The 24,018-nt window shown below is 38.8% G+C and overlaps 1 protein-coding gene across 8 annotated transcripts in view; it reads left to right on the top strand.

Moving 5' to 3' along the window:
• The window catches only part of KIAA1217 (KIAA1217 ortholog), a 183,238-nt gene that overhangs the window by 98,113 nt on the left and 61,107 nt on the right, over nucleotides 1-24,018 (top strand). For all 8 annotated transcript variants that reach the window (XM_074900147.1, XM_074900145.1, XM_074900144.1 and 5 more), the window contains exons 4-5: nucleotides 3,103-3,301; nucleotides 9,403-9,496. In XM_074900147.1, coding sequence (XP_074756248.1) covers nucleotides 3,103-3,301; nucleotides 9,403-9,496 — 293 coding nt within the window. The remainder of the gene's footprint in view (nucleotides 1-3,102; nucleotides 3,302-9,402; nucleotides 9,497-24,018) is intronic.

The raw sequence follows: 24,018 nt of genomic DNA, 5'->3' as shown, positions 1-24,018 counted from the left end.
TAACAGAACCATAAGTGCAAGGGGGACTTCAGGGTACATGCAGAAATTAACATCTGTTATGTTTAACTTTCTTTCCAGGGGCTTTGCTGGCATATGTGCTATGCCCTAACAAAAACCATACCTGAGTTATATTCTATTTCTCCTTGCTTTAATTCTCCATGGGAGTAATTTTTTAGCTAAAGGTAAAACAAACCTCAGAGCTCCAGCAGCTTCCATGAAGTTGGGCCTGTGGGTATTACTGGTGTTCAGAGTTTCAGCTGGGCAATGTGTAGGAGAAAAATAATGTCAATGAGTTAAAGTAATGGATTTTCAGTCTCTTTATTCTGTCATGCTGAAACGGGTTTTTTAGAAGTGAGCAGTTAGTTTTGTCAAATAGGAAATGCCTTAAAGCATTGCTATATCATGATATGGATCAGACAACTCAAAAGGAAAGGCAGTAGTTTGTTTTAAGGGCATGTGATCTAAGGGAGAGTAAGGAAAAAAGAATGTATTGTGCCTTTGAAAATGTCTTTTCCCCTTACAGTGAGTTTGTGGCCAAAACATTTCTCTGAGTTGTATGTTAAAGCTGTCTATTTTAAGGCATGATCTTTTGCATATTTGCTTTGAAAATCCAGGACCCAAAGACAACTGTAATTTTGTTTTGGATCAATATTTTGTGGGAGTGTTGGAGGACACACAGATTCAAGACTTGTTCTGAAATGATTTAGACTTGCGTATAAGGAAGATTTTTTAACTCTACCATTTCTTTTGTGTTAATGGTTTCACTAGATCGATATTCGGCATTCTCTGCATTCTGCACTTTTAAACTGGGCAGAAAATAGTGTCACACACAACTGCAAAGCTGATATGCAAAGTATGTATTTTTAGCCAAAAAATATTTTTTTGCCATTTAATCCAAGGAAGTTTCAAATGCCAAAATACAGAAGGTTCCTTATGTTCTTCTGAAGAACTGAAAGCTGTCATCAAAAATGAATATGTTTTTACATGTCTTGGAACAGTGAAATAAATGCAATCATTACAAACATGTACTTACATTTTTTTACAAATATAGTTAGTTTCTGAATTCTAAAGAATGTTTAGCTGCATGGAATACATGAATGAACACTAAAAAGCGGTTTTACTTAGAAGAACATAAATGATGTCTCAAAATGAAAAGAAGAATAGTTTAATAACTCATTAAATTTTTACATTAAAAATAAAATTCTTAGGAAAGTTTTCTTCAGTCTTTGAAAGAAAACAAGTTACATTTTTCCAGCCAAAGGAAAATGGAAGTTTGTAGTAGGATTCATAAAGGGTCTGATTGCAATCTTAATGAAAGAAAAAGTGTCAACTCTTGATAATATTAGGAAAATTATGTTAAAAGCTCCATTTTATACAAGCAGCCTAATACTAAATAATGGTTAGGTAATGCTGAGTAGTCTGTTTAGTATTCAGAAAAATTAACATCTTCCTTCCCTAAGTGCAAGCACAGTTATCTACACACTGATAGTAGGAACATCTATGTGTGTGTTTATTCCTCTATAGCAGTTATGGACAACATAGGGACAAAAGTACTAAAGATTAAGAGGGAAGAGGGCTGCTCTTAGAATAAAATGCCTTCTTTTCATTAAATGTCTTTGCGTTCTAGGACCTTAGCTTTCCCCATTGCTTTTGCTCAGTGTCTGTATCCCATACCATAAATTGGCCGTTCCATTGTTGATGACTTCCAAGTGAGAATCATTGAGTTACCAACTAAGTTTTGTGATTTGCTGAGATTTGGTGATGACTGATGGTAGCTGCGTTGAGGACCTTGTGTTCCCAACCCTCCTGTTTATATTAGCCATGGGAGAACAATAGATGGTGCACCTACACTGCAGTTATTGTGGTGAATTCAGTTTGTGTAAAATACTCTGCCTAGTCTTAGCCTACCCGTGTTGGTCATAGGTAAATGCAAAGACATGGTGACACAGAATCTGCTCAGGCCCCAAAGTCTGCCTGAAAAATCTAATGAAGGCTTTAGCACTTAGTTCAGCCTAAGACTGCCTTTCTACTGTTGTGTCACTAGCAACATCAAAACTGGGTGGTGTAAAACTACCTTGATTGTGTATCTACACGAGCTGCAGTGAATTCAGTGTAGATGTTTCTGTAATCACTAATTCTTGAGCAGATCCGATACTGTTTTCCTTTTACAAATACTTTCCAATGGCTGGATAGCTTTTGAGCCATTTACAAGGCATTTAGGTTGTGGCAGTGCCTCTCAGGCAGCTGGTAAAAATACAAATTTCAGTGGTATTTCTACTGTCTTTTCTACATTTTTTTCTCCTCCATCTCCTTCTGGGCTGCTAAATGTCTTCAGAGTGGATGCACCAATATATCTTGGGGGCCACTGTGCTGGAAAGCAGCTTGTCAGAAAAGGATCTGGGGATCATGGTGGACACCAAGCTGAATGTGAACCAGCAGAGTGCCTTGCGGCAAAGAAGGCCAATGGTGTCCTGGGCTACATTAGACAAAGTATTGCCAGCAGGTCCGGGGAGGTGATCCTGGAGTGCTGTGTCCAGTTCTGGGCTCCTTGGTACAAGAGAGACATGGACATACTGGAGAGTCCAACAAAGGGCCACAAGGCCCTTAGCAGAGATGCTCTAACAAGTTATGAGGAAAGGCTGAGAGAGTTAGGATTTTTCAGCCTAGAGAAGAGAAGGCTCAAGGGGAGGGATCTCATCAGTGTATAAAAGTACCTGAAGAGAGGGTACAAAGAAGACAAGAGCCAGGCTCTTTTCAGTGATGCCCAGTGACAGGACCAGAGACAATGGGCACCAACTGAAACGTGAGGTTCCCTCTGAACATCACAAAACACTTTTTCACTGTGAGAACAGTGAAAGACTTCTCAGCAAAGTGCAGTACTGGGGCAAGCATATTTATCAAAGCACAACCATATCACTGTTCTATGTTCTGTCCCAGTAGTGTGTTGAAAAGGAAAATGTTGTATGTGCTTTATGAGTAAGGAGTGCGAGTTGGTTTTTCTCTTCTCATTATGGGCTTGTCTGGGTTCCACATGGACTTTGAAGCCCAAATCATTATTGTGCACTTGAGAATATGTAACTTGCTATTATATTTTGCTTGTAGGTGTTTTATATCTTCAGTATGGAGATGAAACAAAGCAGTTGAGGATGCCGAATGAAATCACAAGCACAGACACAATTCGTGCCCTTTTTGTAAGTGCCTTCCCCCAGCAGCTGACGATGAAAATGCTGGAATCACCCAGTGTGGCCATTTACATCAAGGATGAGAGCAGAAACATATACTACGAATTGTGTGATGTGAGGTAAGTAAACATGGAATTACAGCTGTTGGGTTTGGGGGGGTAGTTTTGTAGTGCACTCACAGAATAAAAAGGAGTAGAGTTGATAAATATCTGACAGATACGCTTTATGACACATAAGGCATGTTCAGTGGTATCTGAGTAATATGGGAGGTCTGGTCTGACACTGCCTTCAGCTGTAGGTGCAATATCTGTTGCACAAGCCATTGATAAATGACTTACCTTGTTCAAATATTCATATAATACAGGCAGGTTCACATATTTAATATTTTATTGAATTTTAACTGAGACATAAATATTTAAAATACAGAACATGAAATAAACATTTACAGAGAAACTTCTTTTTTCTTTGCTGGTAGCACAAAGCCTGATCCTTGTGAGCCTGAAGTTACAAATATGAATGTCACCAATGTCCTCACAACAGTGCCAATTATGCAGCATCTAACACTGCCAAAGATCTGTGGCATTGGTGACCCTTGCTGCAGCAACCCCACCACCTTCCTGTTTCATGTTAGGATGCAGCAAATAATGCAGTCACTTGCCTTTATGAATTCAGAGCTTGGTCAATAAATGATCTGGCTAACATCTGGGTGTACCTTTCTATCCTTTATTCTATGGGAGTGCAGCTGCTTAATTAACTATGTTCCTTCAGTCCTGATGTCTGTGCTCTTTGAGCAGAAGGACCAGGCTGTCAGGGTCCCTGAAAAGTCCTAAATCGTGCAGCAACAAAGTTCTCAGGCATACCTCAGACATGTTGCGCTCTGTAAAACTGCAAGGAGAAAAGGGTCTGGGGGTTCTAATTGACAAGCAGATGAACATGAGCTGGCAGTGTGCCCAGGTGGCCAAGAAAGCCAACGGCATCCTGGCTTGTATTAGAAATAGTGTGGCCAGCAGAAGTAGGGAGGTGATATCCCCCTGTACTCTGCACAGGTGAGGCCACACCTGGAGTATTGTGTCCAGTTTTGGGCACCTTAATACAAGAGAGATATTGAGGTGCTGGAGCGAGTGCAGAGGAGGGCAACGAAGCTGGTGAAGGGCCTGGAGAATAAATCCTGTGAGGAGAGATTGAAGGAGCTGGGACTGTTTAGTTTGGAGAAGGCTGAGGGGAAAAATCATCACTCTCTACAGCTACCTGAAAGGACATTGTAGAGAGGCTGGTGCTGGTCTCTTCTCACAGGTAATTAGTGACAGAACAAGAGGGAATGGCTTTAAACTGCAACAGAGGAGGTTCAGACTGGATATTAGGAAAGCATTTTTCACAGAAAGAGTGGTCGGACAGTGGAATAGGCTGCCCAGGGAGGTGGTGGGGTCACCATCCCTGCATGTGTTTAAGGGTCGTTTAGATGAGATGTTGGGGGATATGGTGTAGGGGAGAACTTGTAGAGTAGGGCTGATGGTTGGACTCGATGATCCCAAGGGTCTTTTCCAACCTGAATGATTATGTGATACTGTGAAACATGGTGGGCCTTTGTGCCATCCTTTTCATAAGAAGTTATGTGATGAAAAGAATGGACAGAGGAGTATAAGAAGATGAAGGAGAAAGCAGAAAAGGTGTTTTCCTTTCTGCCAGTCTATCGCTAGTGCAGGAAAATGATGTGAAATCAAGAGAAATGTACTGTCCTTTGCTGCCTTATTTCTTCTGGAGATCCTGTGGCTTAGGTGCTTCTCCATATCACATTGTAGTTAAAAGAGCAAGTTGGAGCTTTTTTAGCCTTGCCATTTCCAATCCCCCCCCATTTCTCTTAGCCTTTGAACAGCACCACACTCCATTTTCTCACCTCTGTCTTGCTTTCCTCAGGCTGTCTATCCATTGTCTTGTCATTAGCCAACCTCTTGGATTTCAGTTTCTGTTTTTTTATCTTCCTTGCTTTGCAGACTCCCACACCCCTGTTTGGCCACTGTAATGCCTATGTTAAGACCCATCTGATTTTTTGCATCATCATCATTTATCATGTACTTCAGTTTCTTATACATCAAACAGTCTATTCACAAGATTGGATCAACTGATTAAATCAAGATAGGGATTACTATGTCTCTGTTGCCAAGTGCATTATTGCCAACCGCCATCTGGCCCATCGACTCCTTCTCTCTCACTTTATCCCTCCATCTTCCCTTGAGTTTCAGACCAACAGTTTATGACTTCATCTCCTCCCTGCCCCCGAGAATGTGATTGTTGATTAACTTAATACCACTCCACCTTTTTTTCCCTTGCTCCCATTGCAGGCGTTACTCTGCCAACTTCAGGCCTGGCTCAGTCCCAACATCTGCTTCCTCTGTTCCTATGCTTGTATTGTAGAGCATTTCTACAGGAAATCCCATGAACCAGCCGACTTTCTCCATAACAAAATTCCCTCCTTCAGTTCTGCCACCCTTCTCACTAAGAAAACCTCAGCAATTCCAGCTTATGGAGTCCAAAGCATGCATTACCATCTGCATTTTCACCATCTTTGAATGATTTCCACAACAATTTCTTCATTTCTGTTCCTTACTCTTTACAAGATCCGGCCAGTGCCTCCCCTCAGAGAACAGATGAAGTATTTTTCTCTCCTTTGCTTGCTATGTCTTCCTTCAATGATCTTCTTTCTCCCTTGTCTTAAACACAGGTGTTTCCGCCAACTCTTTAAGCTCACCATCTTTCTCAGAGGCTGTCTCATGTTCCTCTGTGCCTTGCATCCCTTGCTTTGTCTTTTTATTAACTTAACTACTCTTACATTGCAAGCATGTTTCTGTGCCTCCCAATGAAACTGTCCATGAACACAACATACACTTCCATTTCCCACCCCATCACCTTTCTCTCTTGCACTGAGTAGTCACTACAACTGTTGGCTGAAGTTTTCTAATTCTGTCCTAGACCCATTTCCAACCTGTCTGGGGTTTTATTCTTCTAACTCCAACTTGTCGTTTGTTCCCTACTGTTCCGTTGCAATTATCAAAGTCACCAAATGGCCAGCTTTTGTGAACACCCTTTTTCTCTCAGATCTCTCATGTACTTTTAATGTTTTCTTCTTGAAACTTTGATCTCCCTTTGTTTCAATGGCTGTTCTTTCCTGATTTCTTATGTCTCTCTCCTCTCCTTTCAGGTATCATTTGAGAGGTCCTTTCTCAAATACTGATTTTCTGTTGTGTTTTTTTTAAGGCTTTGTCCTCCTTCATTTTTCTTGTCTATACCCATCTCCATCATCTTATCCCTGTTGGTTAGTTGAATTATCAACTACCTGGGTGACTCTCCCATTTATTTTTCTGTCTCTGCTTTAGGCTGGGATTAATCTGACTAAATGGAGATTTTTTTTTACATCCACATTTTGAGCTGGTTGTGATTAATCCTATAAAATTGTCTGATAAATGATACATGCCAGAGAACCTAGCTGTTGATGTCTTCCCTATGAATGTCTGTAGTTGGATAACATGAATCCTGCCTCTTCTGTTCAGACTAAAATCTTGGTCTTCTCTTTTAATGTAGTCTCATGGAACATTAGTTTCCACCTAGCTTATGTTCCCCTTCATTAGGCCATCACATGCCCTCCCCTTTTCTTTTTGTGGTGTTGTTTTTTGGTTGTTTTTTTTTCAATCACTAGGGACAAAGCTCTATCTTTCTACTTAAGTCCATAACCTGGTCCTTTTCTTAAAGTGGTTCGGGGCTCTGCATCCAGTGTAGACTTCAGACTTCTTCTGCATAACATCCCTGTCATGTAGCCTTTTCTTTTCCACCATGTAGTGAAAATACAGTCAGCTAATTCATCAACTTTTTAATAGCAACTGCTGTAATGGTCTTTTCTCGGCAGTTGACACAGGCAATCTTGTTTGCTCTTACACATTCAAATGAAGTAACAAAGATCATCCTCCTACTTGACAAGCAGGCTATTTCACATGCATTTTTTTCAATGTCCTCTAGCCGTATCATTTCCATCTCATTAAATATAAACTACTTGTCTTCATTATGAGGGCTCCTCCAAGCCCACTTCAATGCTACTTTTCATTTCTTGTTCAGTACCAAGTGCCATCTGCTTCCACTTGGTGAATAATGGCAACTTTCATTCTACATGTCTTTAATTTTCAGACAAGTGCCTTCACACTCTCTCTTGGGCAGCCGTCTAATGCACTTGGAAGGCATCCTCTCCAGACATCCACAAAGCCACTGCTTTGGTCTCCCTCCTGCTCTTTCTGTCACATTGCCTACTCAGAGCATGCCTGTGGTCTTAAGATCTGTTTATTGCTCCTCTGGCTGGAGAGACTATAGTCTTCCAATTTCTTTTTGTTCCCTTATATTTCTGCAGCTATCCTGTTGTCTTTTCTGTCTTCTATTCACCTGGTAAGCTGGTGAAGAGGTGGTATTCCTGAGGAGTTTATACAGCACACACAGATCAGTGAGGCCTTTGAACATGCCAAGGGCATCTGGGAGCTACAGTAATGCAAATAATAGTAATAATGAAAGTACAGTAATATATACCTGTTATCAGTAATGTTTATCTTAGAATAGCAACATGAGGTGAAATAGAATTCACTTCAGAGATCAAATGCCTAGTATTTTGGTGCTCTGCCTTGCAGCAATGTTTCACTTTAAAGTGTCATGTTTCTACAAGAAATATTTATGGAGAATGCTTTTAAAACACACTCCAGTTAGTTGAGGTACCATCTCATAGCCATCAGACAGAAAAGACAGCAGATAAAATTTATTTAAATGAATAACATACTGTTTCTTGAACTGAAGATGAGAGAGCTTGCTTTGTATCAAAAAGAACGTATTTTCAAGTCTGAGGCAGAAAATGGTAACTGAGACTTCCAGTGCAAGTCTCAAAGCAAAAGGGTCACGTTTGCAAGATGGAAAACAGTTTATGTTACCATAAATAATTGAAGTACTTGAACTTGCCGCAAGGTAGCTATTTTCCTATGCAGTTTACAAGTAAACACTCATAAATACTAAACTCCTCATCAGCCCTACAGTTCTTAAACAGAAAGCACTGATCTGTCTCTTAAGCTGTGGGGTTTCTTTAATAACTACTTGACATCTACAACAGCAGCACGAGTTCTGACTAGCTACCCATTCAAAGCAATCATTGATTGTAATATGACATTGTAAGAAAGAAATTGGACCTGTCCAAGAATCCTTTCCTTCATTTTTAAATGATAATCCCAGTGATTAAGATCAGTTCACTAGACTTGTAGCTGCACCTGGAGGAAAGGAATTCAGTCACATGTGTAAGTAAATTCTCTAGAGATCACTACTGGGAAATGAAAGAAATCGCAGCTTTGAAAGGATGTAAGCGAATGTAGATTGGAGGCTTTGCTACTGATGAAATGTGAACCAGAAATCAGCAGAACTCAGTGCAAATGTCTAAGCCACAAACTTAATGGAAGGTAGGTTTTGAAACAAAATAGGAAACTATTGTCATCTAACTCTCTCCTAAATGTGGTAGCTGAAATATGAACTAATCAATAATAGTGTTGGGTCCTAATTAAACAAAAATATTCTCCAGGGCTTTTCATCTAAACCATTTCTGTGGTAGCTTTCATCAAAACTTTTGCTTGTTTATTTACTTTTGTAATTCCTGTTTTTCCCCTTAAAAGACTGTATTTATTATAGATAAAGTTTAGAGGAAGGATTTATCAGCTACTGAATTTTTAGCTTTTGTGCCTTTTTTTCCAGGTTTGTGAACAAGCTGATAATTAGAATTGCCTCAAGAATAATTACAGTTAGAAAGACTGCTTTTCTTTTGATATTCTTGCTTCTTAGAACAGCAAAAAATCCTGTGGGCTGAGTACACAATAAAACATGTAAATATTAACTAAATCCTTTTGAGTGCTGTGTAAATGTTGAAGCTCTATTGTCTTCAAAGTGTTTTCACTCTATGGCAGGATCTTGAAAGAAACTTAACATTATCTAATTTTTATGGGTGTGGAGTTGTAGTGAAAGAATGATACTTCCCATGGGAAAGAGAATCAAAGTAGGCTTTTGTTTGTTTGTGTGTGTCTGAGTTATGGCATTTAGGTTTTTCTTACAGGTCAGCTGTAGACCTAATAATTTTGTCTGTTACCTGAAACTTTCAGGCACCAAAGTAAATAAAACTACTTTCATCTGTTATCATTGCTGATTCTTTTGATTCCAGAAATATTCAAGACCGATCTTTCCTTAAAGTTTACAACAAAGATCCTGCACACGCATTTAATCACACTTCCAGAGCTGTAAATGGAGATGTAAGGGTAAGTAGTGCTGCATTTGTACTCCTCTTTCCTCCAGCTTTTATGTTAAATGTTTAAATTCTTAACAGTTACGTGTACACAGCAATTCATAAAATCAAGGGTATATGTGTGACATGTATACAAAAGAGGGAATTGATAACGCTTACTGTAATGTTTCTTAACTACTTTGCTTTTTCCGATTACTTGCCCTGAGCATTAACTGTTTTTTTGTTCTTGTTTATTAGCGTTAAAGCATGTGAATCAAAACATAGTCTTTAATTACTTATTTCAGGACACAGACAGTGCTCAGAGTTTATACAACTTCTTATTTTGTATTTCCAAACCCTTTACAGCGAAGTGTGGTGTGGTGTTAGTTAACTCCAGCAAGACTTCAGCATGGACTGGTTTGCAGTTGCTGAGCAGGTGTACCTAGGTTGAGTCTATTGAAGCACTTTCTAAATGACCGTTTCAGATAAGAAATTCTGATAAATACCTGTTATGATGTAAATGGTTTTGTCTTTTCCTAAAATTTTCTGCCTGTACTGAACAAGGACTAGTATATTTGCATTTTCAAGTGATCATTTTGTATTGGGAAACTACAGAGAAGGCATTTGAAACATATTCAGTTTCACTCTGTCACCCTCCGTCTTTTGCTGGGTGATTATTCTTGATATACCTTGATGCCAAGAGGGCAGGAGATGCAGCTGTGTGGCACCTCTTCCACTGTGTTATCTACAGCTAATGTTGCAGCAGGTGGTGGTGGTGAAGAGGTTACACAACCTCATCTCCTCCCCACCCATCCTAGGTCTGTCCCCAGGAAACAGTACAACCAAATGAGCTCTATGGAGCCAGAAGGGAATAACACTACTGTCCTACCTGCTTTGTGGCTTTTATGTGTGCTCCAAAGCTGGTTCAACTGCATGGAAAATTTCCTGCAAAGTGATTTTCTTAATCGTACATTTGCCTCTTGGTTTCATTATCAATTCTGAGCATGTCTCACTGCTTTATTATTAATATTTCATGTAAGCACTTCTGCTGTTTCAACAGTTTAGCGCCTCATTATTTTAGAAAGATTGCAATAGTTTATTTACAGGCACTATTCTCAACCACCTCTCATTTATGTTCTTCAATTATAAAACGGTCCTTTTGATAGGTCAGAAATCTAATTACTTGATTATTCACACTGCTGCACACACAACATGAGAGAGCAAATAGATGTGCTTCAAAGGGCTGCTGTGATAGTTTTTGGTGTCTTCTTTAAGGTCCTGAAATTCTTCAATTCTAGTTATATTCCTGTAGCGGTAACTGAATGTATCTGTTGCATCTAATTCATATTTGAAAGCACGACATACTAGCATTGTGCATTATGACATTAATGTCATTAATATATCTACTGTGGCTTTCTTCGTGTGCTGTAGACCTGTTTTCAGATATAGTTAACTCCTATGTTAGCTACATAAATTCAAAAGTAAAGATTATTTCTTTGGCCCTCCTCCAGGTATTTACTGCCTAACAGTTGTTTTGAACACAAGTGTTGCTTTTGTGCAAAAACTGTAATAATTTGTACTGCTTATTTTAAAATACTGTGTTGTATGACAGATATGCACACTTGACATCTGATTATGGCTGTGTTATCTCTCTTTGGCCATAACTAAAAATAATGGTGACACAATGATGACCTTTGCAGAAGTGGTGGTTGAATGGTAGAGTATTGTTCTGTTGAAATGCCAAAGATGCCATTTTGAAATTCTGTGCATCCAACAAAACAGCTATTTTCTCATTTGACTTTTCATTTGCATTAGCAAATTTCTTGTCTTTCTGGTCTGAGAGGTGAAGTCAGAGCCAGAATGTTCATAGGGACTTTGTGGAGAAACATGCAAAAAGTCTTCCCTTTGATCTATGTGAACTTCTGCACTTCAAAGTTATGGGCATGGAAAGAAGCAATTTCTTGAGCTCTGGAAATAATGAAACCTGTTTGTCTAAGGATGTATGTATTCTGGTTGTGTTCTTCCTTGTGCAGCACCACTCAGATCCTGACTGAGGCTTTTACCAAAGTAGAGAGTTGCAATAATGGTAGAGGGTTGTAATAATGCTCTCTCCAATGCTCATCCTCCAGTTTAAAAAGTTGGAGCACACACTGCAACTTTTCCTCTATTCAGCAGAAGTACTGCAGGATCTTCTTGCAAATCTCTGATTTGTCAAAATTTGTAGGAACATAGTAGTCTAATGGTTTCTACCATTACCATTTTGGTTAAATCTTATTTGAAATATGCTTGCAGTCTCACAGGTTATTAGGTCAGGGGAGACAACCACAAATAAACGAATGGATTATCTATCCCTTTTTCCTTAGCAAACCAGATTAAAGGGAGCGGAAATGCAGGGGAACTAAGTGAAAAACTTGTACATTTTATGTACTGGTATTGCATGGTACCCAAAAGATTGTGGAAAAGCCTTTGTTTCTAATCCTTCTTTTTGTGTTTGTGCATCTTTACATTGGGTAAGTTGATGTTCTTCAATTTCATGTGATATATGAGTGCTAAATTTACTATGGTGAAAAGCAGGGAGTGACTCTTGTAAACACTGTGCTCTGCATCATGGTTAACTTTCAAAAAACCTACAGAAAAATAGCTTATTATCAGACTGGTTGAAAGAACGGTATTTACAATATCATGAATTAGCCTTTGTAAGCCCATTTTAACATGGTAATATTGTGAGTGTGGTTATATCTCCTGCCATATGTGAGTTAAAGCTTTGGGGTTTTTTTAGGTTTAGGAAAGTTTTGCCTTTACAGATTTTTCTACTGTTTGCCTTCTTGTCTCTTTGGAACCTTTATTCCTGGGTTTGATGATATTCAGGCTTCTATTCATGTGATTTATAATCATTTCCATGTAACAGACCCAAAATAATCTCAGAAAGTAATGTTAGTTGCCAGCTTGGACACCTGTTTTAACTACCAAACAGATGTGAGACCTGTATAAGAATTGGCAGTAACACTTGAAGTATTAAGTATTATCCATATGGACAAGAAGACTCAGAATGTGCAAGAGGAATGTGGGGTCTGTGAGTTTCAGATCTATCAAACCGCTTAGCTTTCATGTCCCTTAATTTTAATTTTCCTGGTCATCTTTCTATTTCATGCATTTTTCTGAATGAGTTCTGTTTGAGAAAACAGATTTTGCTCGGGGTCTAAGCAAGCTCTAACAGATAGTTTCTCATTAAATCCTTTAGAGTGCCTTACTTGCTTACTGATGCTGTGCTGTGGCTGTTCTACCTCTTGAGCACGGTTTGTTTGACAGGTCTGCCATGTTGAATGCTGTTCAAGCAAGAGGTAGCCACATAATGCCATCTCACTGAATAGTTGTGTTTGTGCTCTTTCTTTTTTTATTACTGCTTCCCAAAATGTACACTGAAAATTTGTAGCAGCTATTTTCTTTGTAAAAATGTATCTTCATACTGCTGCATTTTATTCCTTTATTTCTTCACCTGAGCTTGTAACATTTATCAGCACTTTCTAGCTCTCTGTGCAACAATACTTTCTTTTGAGAAAATACTGTCTCCTGTCCAAATGTTTAGATGATCTTTTTATTCTCTCTGACATTGACTTGAATTCCAGTGCAAACGCATGTATACAGCCATGCTGGTCTGTGCCATTAGAATTAACGTTTGTGATTTGCATAGATATGAAGGGGAAAAAGTTTTCTCAGATTTACTAGGTGTAGGGTCCAGATTGCCTCTTTCCTTACATTCAGCAGTGGTGTACAGAAGAACATTAGTAGATGACACTAAAGAACCAACAGCAGATTTTTATATGTTGCTGAATGAATTGATTTTCTCTGGAAGTGTCACAGCAAATTTTAGCCTGGGATGTTGTTGTGAGCCCTTGGTGACTCCAAGTGGAAGTGATTCCCCCTCCGAATGTGCATAGCGTATTTTCTTTCCTCATTCCCTAGACCCTCCTTTTATGGAGTAGCTAAAAGGGGAAGAATCTTAAATTATAATCTCCCCCTTCTGTCGCTGCAACTTGTCTGCGTTTCTGGTGGCACAGTTGGATACTAATAATTTTCGTTTATACAGTGATTTATTTTGGGCTTAATCTGTCTGCCAATTTTGGGAATTGGGAGGGAATTTTTACTTCATAACAAACTGGTGGCTATTTTGCTTGGCAATCTTTCTCTTCCCAACCACCTGCCCTGAAGTCTGTGGATTACATTTTGTTTTAAAATGTCGCAGACCCACCATGGTTTTGCTTAATTCCCTGACTTGCATGAGACCGTAGCAGGTCAGTGCTTTATCCCAGACGTCCACTGGGTGGGTTAGGCCAGAATATCCAGGGAATGCTTGCTATGGCTGGTGTTGTTTCAAAGTACACTTTGAGGTGTTTTGGATTTTTTTAGGATCTGTTTCTCCAAGAAAGAACAATGAGAGCAAGTTGAGTCAGAGCTGAGCTGGGGAAGTGGGGGATACCTGGAAACTCCACATTTTCTGAAAGTTAGAATGGCAAAAGGGTGATGTTCCTGGCAGCGATGGGCTTTTAGGCTGCCAAGGTGAGAGAGGATGAGTCAAAATGAGTGGCACTAGTAAAATGAGACAGACATTTGATAAATTGGGTAAACTGTTGTGCTGAATAGCTTTTAATGAAATTGCATAACAGAAATTTTTTATTTTTCCCCTAAAAGTACCTGGCTAGCAGGTTGCTAACATTTTAACTCTCTGGAGTTAGATGCAATTTGTGATCTTAAAAAAAACCTACGAGTGCTAAAACCCTTAAAACAACTACCCAAGAATTTAAAACATCCCAAGGAGCCTGAAATACAGTGCTGGTTTGCAGGAAACACAGAGAGATAATAAAAGCAGGATCATTCTTCTGTGTTTGTAAGGTACCTGTAAACATACATCCAGCTTCTTTGAGGTGTTTAACCTCTTTTCATTGTATTGTTTGTGATCTTAATATCAGTAAACATAAATGCTGCAAATCCTGTCAAAATTACATTTGTTCATTGCATACTATGTCTAAAAAAAGTAACAGCTCCTTGAACTACGTAGAGGTATTTAGAACAAAAGTATTATTGGAAAAGAATTGAAGCAATAAATTGGGAGAACACATTTTAATGCTAGGATGCCTATAGGACCGAATTTATATAAGTTGCCATGTGTTTGCCTTACTGATCTTGTTACTGTAAAACTTTGTGTTTTTTGGGAAGAAAAAGAAAAAAGAAAAAGCAAACGCTAATACCTCTATTATCTGATAGAGACCTTCCAAATGATACAAATCTCATCTTTCCTGCTGTTTTGCTGTCTGCTTTTTCTAATGTTCTTTTTGTCATTGAGAGGTTATGACAACATGAGCCATATTGTATTTATAAACATCACGTGTTTCCTTGATATGACTTGCAGTGTCTGCCAAACAGAACACATGGAAGAAACATTTCTCATTAGCTCAGCATTGGTTTTGGTTATACTGATTTCCGGGACAGGAAAAATGCCTTCCTTACTCAGATTTAACTTTCATACAGTAGAAAGAAAGCCTCTGAGTGTCCATGAAATCTCCTGAACAGAGACGCTGCAGTTCTTTTAGCCCACATACATTGTCTGAGGAAAAGAGAAAAAGCGGTTTATTTTAAAGTGAAGATGTAATGGCATATATTGCTGAAACTAATTCTGAATTAAAATACCTGCCAAAGTCATCTAGAAACAAAACTCACCAAGAGATGTAAGGTAAGATGATGCTTATAAATAATGAAAGCTATGTAATTACTTTTCTTCTTTTTTTTTTTTTTTTTTCAAACTAAAAGATATTTTCAGATTAACTGGGAATTTAAATCAAAACAATGAAAACTGTTGCTTCTTCCTTAAACTATATGAGAAAATAAATGTCTGATGACTCTGTAAATCACCAGACTCTACTCTCAGATTTTATGTATAGTTTCAGATCTACGTGTTAAACATTAACAGTTATTTTCCAACTTGCCATTACAAATCTTGCTGAGATTTGAACAAAATATAAAAAAGAGGTCTTTGATACCCTGGATTTTTTTTTTTTACTGATACAGATTTTACTACTTTTGCTTTGAATGGGTTGTCAGTACTTGCCAATTATTTAGGCAACTGCAGAGCTGGAGACACTGAGAGGTAGCTGCATCAAATCGGACTGTGATGAAAGACTGTAAATGTACCTGTTCTTTTTCATTCATATGTCCTTTGATATACAATACCTACTGCTGCATAAAGGCTAAGTTAGTGGGAAAGTGGATAGAATTTTGAGGAGAAAATATTTTTTTTTTATTTTAGCTACACATGAAACAATATATCAATCTCAAATGTTATCTGTCAGAAAGTCAGTCTGTTTAAATTCTGGGTTACAGTTGGATGGGTACTGCATTGTGGCTTTTTTAAAATGATGGCTACATGCTTTGGTGTGTTACATTTATTTCACAAATATCATGCATAAGGAATATAACCATGTAGATCCTATTATTATACCAACATTTTAAAAGATATCTTTTTCTAAAAAAAAAATTTGAAATAATGAGAATGGATTTTAAGTATATATCAAGCTGACCATTGAAAGAAGGTGTCATGTTCTTGATATTAAACCATTCGAGGAACATGAGCTTGCTGCACCCATGTGATAATCTTCTAGTTAGTCTAAGAGGAGTGTCATATGGTAGATATCACAAACCAGTTACCTGGAAACTCCCAGAGAGTTTAATCTGTGGAAACAGATCAACTTTCAACCACAATACAGTTGTTCTAATGGCATTTTTAAGGGGAGAGTTCTTTATTTCCCACTAACAGGCCTGTATTCAAGCTAGCCTGCCTTTCATGTTGAGGTTTGCTCAGAGCTTGCCCTGGAGCTAATGAAGTTACTTAATAACAACATATGATCTGTCTTGTGTGAAGGTCTCTTCAGCCCTTCATTAAAATTAGAAGTCTTATCTCTCATGTAAGTCTGAGGTTCTCAGGAAAAGCTTTCGCTGCCTTCAGTGGGAGCCTGCCCTAAATAAAAACATAAGGATTAGAATTTGAGTCCTTTTTTATTTTCTGCAAGTTTTTGATTTTATTCTTACTCCTCCACTTTTTACGTGATGTTTTCTTGTTCCAATTCTTTAGAAGCTTTAAGCTTCCCCCCCCCCCCCCCCCCCTTGCTTTTAGTAGAACAATTTGCACTCACTTGGCTGTTTACTTGAAATTCCTAAGTAGCTGGTAGTAAGATGTTGCCAGAGCTCCCTAAACACATTGACAGATGATAAAAATGCTCATGGCTGTGACCTCCCTTATTAGGAGGGGAGGTCCTCCTTTACCTTCTTTGTAAACCAGGTAGCTTATCCAGATTGCTGGAGTCCTGTAAGCCAGAGCTCCCATTAGCTTTCTGAATGAGATTTTTACACAAGCAGTGGGTAAGAATCACTTTGTGGAGGTGGATGTTTTGGTACCCTGATTCCTAGAACCCAAGTCAAGTTAGAAGCAAGGTTTTTTCTTCTTCAAACCTGCCATTTGCTTGTCATTCAGGACCATAGCTTTCCCAAGAAGTTTTTCACAAATCCAAAATATGATGACCTAAATGACAATGACCCAAATTATCTGCTTTCCAGTGAGTCTTCACTTTAGTATATTATTAGTTACCTGCCTGTACATAAGCCTAATGAATACTAAGGTGAATTAATACTGCCCCTATCTTCCTTTTAACAAAAAGGAGTTAACCAGTACTAGGTGTCTAGGAAAACAGAGCTACACATCTGAGGACCTTGATTTTTCTCCATGTTGGATTGTACTTTTTCTAATAAGGGCTCTGGAAAACTAATCAGACTTCTGAAAATATGAGGAGTAAAAATATCTTTTCTTGGATACATGTTAAGATCTGAGGTTAAAAAAAGCCTCAGCTGGCAAAAGCAAGACAGTTGCAAATATCAGCAGGCAACAGGACTCCATGAGAAATGATGTGATGCAGAAATTATTTTTTGTGTGACTATATGCCTTTCTTACATCATTGCAAATTAGAACTCTGTGTGACTAAGTGAAAAGACCAAAAGGGTGTGTTGGGTAAAGGGACAGTCCCTCAATCACCTAATATTTACTATAGATAGCTTGACCTTAGGATAAACTAGTTTGTTTACTTCAGCCATGCTGACCAATTTGTGTATTTTTGGGGGTAGAAGGAAGTAAAATGAAAAGAAAATGTAGGGCTCAAACAGTATAGGAAGAAGCTTGTGATCTAAGACGACTCTTAATTGAGGCTCTGATAGCATCTCTAACATGGCAAAAGATGTACTCACAACTGCAAATACTGCTGGGCTTTATAACTATGAGATGCAGTGCAGCTTGGACACTTACATTGCAAAATACAGTTGTATATATGGCTTCTGTTACCGTTTCTCCTGGCGATAGTGCTGACTCCAAAACTGAGCACAACAACTTACTTCTGATTTGCTATGTCCTCATATTGTAAGAAACAGCTGACTACAGGTGCAAACATGCTGCCTAGGTCTTTTAACTGTCAGCTGTTTGATAACATTATTATGTTTATGTCTTAACCTATTCCATGTATCTGTTATAGAAATTGTATTTTGACTTAGTTGTTTGGTAATGCCAGATGAGACCAAGGGTTCTGCTTTCCTTTACTTTCATTTAACCATATCAGTTTGTTCAGTTTTATTTGGCTTCAGTGCAGTGAGAAGAGATGCAAATATGGAACAAAAATAAGAGCTGAGTTGTTAGTACAGCGAGTCAGAAAGCCATGCATTTATTTTGATTTATGAGTGCAGTTACTAACAGTATTTCTTTTTTTAAATAGTAGAAATCTGATATACAGTACATTTAAACCAAATAAATATGCTGATCTGTACCAGAACTGTACGTGTTTGAAACTATTCCTTTTTTGGAAAAAAAAGGGATGACCCCATCAGTTCAGTGGTGCCCTGAGGAAGTGTCGAAATTGAGACTTGTCTGAAGAGTTTGGCTCCCTGTATTGGTGGTGGCTGTCTATGTTATGTACACGATGTGCTTGATCTCTTCAAGGAGAATGGGGAGAGGGGAGGCAATGCTTGCTGGGTCTTCATGAATGATACCACTCTTGTTTGTTCTCAGAAAATTCTACCTAGAAAGCAGCTGAGGAAAAGCAAAAGAAACAAACGGTTCAAAAGCAAAAGAAACGGTTTGAATGTAGCTCTAGTTATAAGGGGTGTCATAATGTTAACTTTAAGAAAGAAATCAGTAACAGCTTTTTTATATGTTCAGCCCAAACAGTCTAATAGCTTATGGGATGGGTGGGCCATGCTATACTGATGAGATAAATGTGGATATTGGCAAACCAATGATGTAATTATGTAAATCCGACCTTTTTAGGATTGAAATGTGTTATGTTTCAGTGTGTTTATATTTTTGTCATTTGTGATAACACCCTGAAAAATCTTGGCTGAAATGCCAAGAGGTTTCGTAGTGTACTCACCACACTATTCTGTTTGGAGAGTACACTAAGGAAGTATAGGAAAATCAAGCATGAGAGATTTATTAACTTCTCTCTGCTTAATTGGATAATTTAAACATTTTTTTTTTCAACTCTTACATTCCATTTGTTTGTAGGAAATGAAATACAGTCATAAATATGCAGAAATGAGTGCCTGTTCACTGATCTGGATCTTGCCAATCAGGAATAAAGTAATGCAGACTGGTAGTAGGGTTATAGCTCAAACAATGAAATGTTACTGGGGGAACGAACCTCCACACAGAGGCACTGTAATTTCAGTTGGGTCAATGCAAAATGTGCTGGATCTCATGAATCATTTTGCTCAGATTGTCTAAAGTGTGGCTAGACTGGAAGCCTCATGGGGCTGCTCTGTGTCAGACATCACCTAGCGCTCTCTTCCAAGCAGAGTTCACCCAGCGTGTCGCCAAATTGGTCTCATTGACAGCTAGTCTGTGACAGTGTCAACTAGAGTGTCAACAGGTTCAGTACAGGTGTAACCAGGCTAGCCCAAATATAGAGCTTCTTCCTCTAGCTAGATTTAAGCTGATGCATGTTGTAAGCTCAACATTTTATGACATGAAGTGTTAATATTGCTTTCCCCTTATCTTTCTGTTGGAGTCTTGTTTTGCACGTGAAAAAAGGTGGTCTTAGTGTGGGAATTGGAAGTGCCGTTGGATACTCAAGCTTATATGATAGGTTTGGTCATTTTGATGACCAGAGAGCTCTTGATGTGCAGGCGTGCTGGAGGTCATAAGTCTGTGTGCTCGGGGGATTGACAACACGGTAGAATTGATACAGGAAAAAGTTTTCTGAGGAGTAGGTGCCGCATGCACATATGCATGTGCACACATATGATGTCTCACCACTTGTCAGAGCTGGGTGGTGATTTCATCAAACCAGAATTTCTGTTGTCCCCCAACTAATGACCAGACACATACAAAGAGCGACAGCCACCTCAGCATTATCTCTCAGCACTTAGTCCCACTGCCCATCGAGTCTTGGACATTCTACACTAATGCCCGACTTGTAGAGAGCTGTTATTTTCAGCAGTGTCTGAAGGAGATGAAGCTGTTTTGAACCTTAACATCTTCACTGGGAATGGCTGAACTAAGTGCTAGGTTTCAAAAGCCCTTTATAGCTTTAAAGTCCATCTCAAATATCTTTGCTTTGAATGGGAGAGTTGACTGCAAAGGCAGGTGATTGTCTAGGTTCTTTGCCCATGTCCTCAAGCATTCATGGGTCACTCCAGATGGCATTTACCTCAAGTGCTCTGCTCACTTCTTAAAGATTACCCTCATGTTCTGACCACGCCCACCAAAAACCTCACAAAACCTCAGAATATTAACCCAAACTAAATGTAGTCCTCTACATTTAGGCTTTAAAAAGTTTAGGCATAAGTGCTAACAGTAGGACAGAGGAAGAAGAGAATGAAAAATGGAGGTGCTTCTATATTGGTCTGTTGATAAATAAATAATGTTTATTACCAGCTTCAGGCTAGAGACCCTTAATTCTTAGCTCAGTCAAACAGGAACCACCAGGGCCAGGTTGGATCCACCAAGGTGGATCACAATTAAGTCCATTGCATGGATTAGCAAGCAGCAGCTGGAATGAAGCTGCCATTATCCCTTCTAGTTATAGTATCTCAGCCTGACTTATAAAGAAGAAAAAAAATAGAATGAAAAATAGAGCAGAGAGTGAGCTAAATAAAAAGACATATGGGCAGGCTCACTGTAGAGAATTAGGAAAAGAGTCCAATACTTGTAAGTTTAGGGTAGAAATTGCTGCTCATTGCAGTCAGTGGTGAGAGGCTGGGAATGCCAAAGGGCAGCTTGTCCCACCCAGATGTAAAGGGAATGAGCTGACTCTGGAGGGTGCTTGTCATTTAACGCAACATTAGATGAGACAAATCCTCAATACAGAGCGACTAATAGTGCTGTCTTAACTTCGGAGAGGTACTTAATGCATATATATCTGTGATACATACTATGATACTTTCCTATAGCTAGGAAAATGTCTTTGTTTAAATCAGTACTGAAATGAGGGGGAAGCATGAGGTTTAAATTACAGGGTAGAGAGACAGACTGCAGACCTGACGTAATAGTTCAGTTTTGCAGAACCTTCTTCATGCGACTCCAGTGAGAGTTGGCTATATTTGCTCTAGTAAACTTAAAATAAATTTTGAGAGGCTTATAGAGTTTCCAGCACAGGATTTCCCACTTGTATTTGCTTGCCTTTAATTTTTTAAATCCCTAAAAATCTAAGATTCCTGATTATGTTGATCTGCCATCACCAGATTATAGGCCAAAAATGTACTGCTGGTATGCAAAACATATATGTATGTATGTATAGGTAATGTTAATAAACATGTTACAATGAAGCACTGTTCTTTTGGAGTGCAGATGCCCACTTGTGTGCTGGTTCAAAGTCTTCGTATACAGGTTGCTCCACACTGCAAGCTCCAGCTGTTCTACCAAATGTGCTTCTGTGCCAGCAGTGAAGCTGTAGAGCTGCCTGTCCTCTTTATAGTGGTTTGTTCTAGCTAGTAGTTATGTGCTCTGTGGTGTAGGAGGGTTTTTTGTTTGTTTGTTTGCATTTTTTTGAAGAACTAGGGAGTTTGGAATAAGAGAACTTTTTGGTACTTGTGTCTACCCCAAGGCATTTCTGTTTCACTGCATGCCTTCAGAATCAGTAAACAGAGGGAATAACAAACAGTATGTATGTTTAGGAGAAGACAGTGTAGTCTGTACATAATCTCAAATCCAGTATGTGTCAGGCAGCCAGAACTGTTCTGTTCCCTCCTTGTTTGTTTAGCTTGACCTCCCAAATTCAAAGAGCTTCTGTAGGATTTTCGATCTTCAGGGAAACACCACACACTTCCTTGTAGGTATAAATATGGGCAGTGGGCTGGAAAGCTGAGGACGATTGGAAAGAGTTACTCAGGGTCATGGAGAGGAGTGTGGAGTGCAGGGTGGCACCAGCACAGCCTGGTTGGGTGCCGGGGTGTGTGTCACCTCAGTGCCTTTGTGAAGGACAGCAACTTGCAGGTCTGTGTTCTGCTCCCCCATTTTTGCCATGGGAAAGCAGCTGAGAATGAGGTCAGGATTGGATATGATCGCTTTTTTCTTCCTCTGCTGAATGGAGGCAAAGCCTGGGGTTGATCTCTCTCCTTTTATTGCAGAAGGTGGATAACCACACTGAGAGTTTCTGTCATGGTGCTTGCCTAAGCAGAGGGAAGAAAGATGCTGATGGTGGTTCACCAGCTGCCTTCAAGAGCCTTGTGTACCAAGAGGCTGCAAATTTAGGAGATCCTGCAGACAACTCCATACATAGGTCTTTGTCCTCCTACACTGTTGGTTTCTTGATTCAGAATTCGAAGCTGGGTGGGCTGTAAGACTGGTGAGGTGGCATGAGACCTTGGCAAAAAAAAAACCCAAAACCAACAAAAAACCCAAACCCAACCCAGAAAAAAACAGGAGAAAATAATGTTTTTTTCATTATACTGTTGTAAAAGCCATCATCAGCAAACTGCCTTCCCGTTTGGATTCTGCTGGACTGAACTAACTTGTTGCACTTAAGCAAAACCCCATTGACTCCATCACAATCTTTGCTCCAGAGTGCTGAGAACGAAACCAAGTCCTGAATTAGTGACAACCAATCCAGCCTGTAAGTGCTTCCCTGTTTTCCGTCAAGGAAATGGTTGTTTACAGCAGTACAAGGCATTAACTGCTTAATTATGTCCATACATGAAAGTATTATTAAGGAAATAGGAACCAAAAGTGCTGTTATCAGGAACAGAAAGAACTTTGATCAGCAGTCAAGCAGTAAGTTATGTCTATGCCACATGCGTATACCTCACAGTAGACTTCAAAATATTCTCTGTCTTTATAATTGTGTCTCTAACATTTTTTCCACTTAAAAATAAGGGAAGCAAACAGAAAATAAATTAGTGTGATGGGCAAATTGATGGAAAGGTCCAATGTACCAACATTGTTAATGTTGGCAATTTAGCTCAGTGATAACTTGGGCCTATCATTGACATAGACATTGATTTTAAAGTAATAAGTTAACCTAAACTTCCAGGCTTGATCTCAGTGAGGCATAGGATGTTGAGCCTCTTAGGGGCATGCTCTTTGTTTATACAGGGGGTTAAACTGATAAGGAGCTCTTGTTCTGTACAGTAAGTTATAAACAAATATATGGCAAGTAATTAAACATGGGATAATACATGGCAAGTTAGACAAGGCTTGAGGGCTCTGATAAAGTAATTGAAATGGAAAGTGATGCTTGAATGGTTTGTATGCATTGTTAGAACCTTCAAATTAAATTACAGCCTTGGTAATGATAGATCTGTGCAATATTTATGGTGTTGTGCCTGAAGTATTTTAAAATTAAAAGAAGATTCATTCCTCTCATGAAAAACTTTTTGTATGTATCAGACGTACTTGAAGACTCTTGCATGTAGTGCCAGATGTATGGAGAACTAGTTATGGTATGTCTGATGTTCTGGGATATACTTTATCATGCTAGAGTCCAATTACTGAAAATGTGCATCCTACCAGCTTGCAATTCATTGCAGAGAAACTGCAGTGAAATATAGCGGTCTTTTTTTATCCTGCATATTAGCATAATAATGTGATTTTTTTACTGCAGGTTTGTTAGCCTGTAAGGGAGAATGTGGATGGAAGAATATATACTCTGCAACTGTTGGAAAGCATGTGTGGCATAAAAGTGTACTAGGATAATTTGCTTATATTTTTTAGTCTTGATGTTTTTGAGTCTGGTTGGTCAGCAGACCTAAGCAGCTTTTTAACTAGGTCAAGTATATACATCCATTCATTAAAAGGGGATGCCTGACTGGTTAGTTAAACCTGCCAAATATAAACCAGATGCTTCAATGGTAAATACTGCTTTACTCCTGCACTGAAAGAAACAAGCCTTGACTGATTAAATTTGAAATAAAAATAAATAGGGTTAACATTGTTTCTGTGCCATAATAATACTTTAATTCTAGTACATATATTCAATAAAAATAATATTTTAAAATATTTTATGGTGAAACTGAAAAATAAACATTTAAGAC

The sequence above is a fragment of the Athene noctua genome, chromosome 2, assembly GCF_965140245.1.
Source record: "Athene noctua chromosome 2, bAthNoc1.hap1.1, whole genome shotgun sequence".
NCBI lineage: Eukaryota > Metazoa > Chordata > Aves > Strigiformes > Strigidae > Athene > Athene noctua.
The sequence above is the reverse complement of the archived record's forward strand: the minus strand, read 5'-3'. Positions and strand labels throughout refer to the sequence as shown.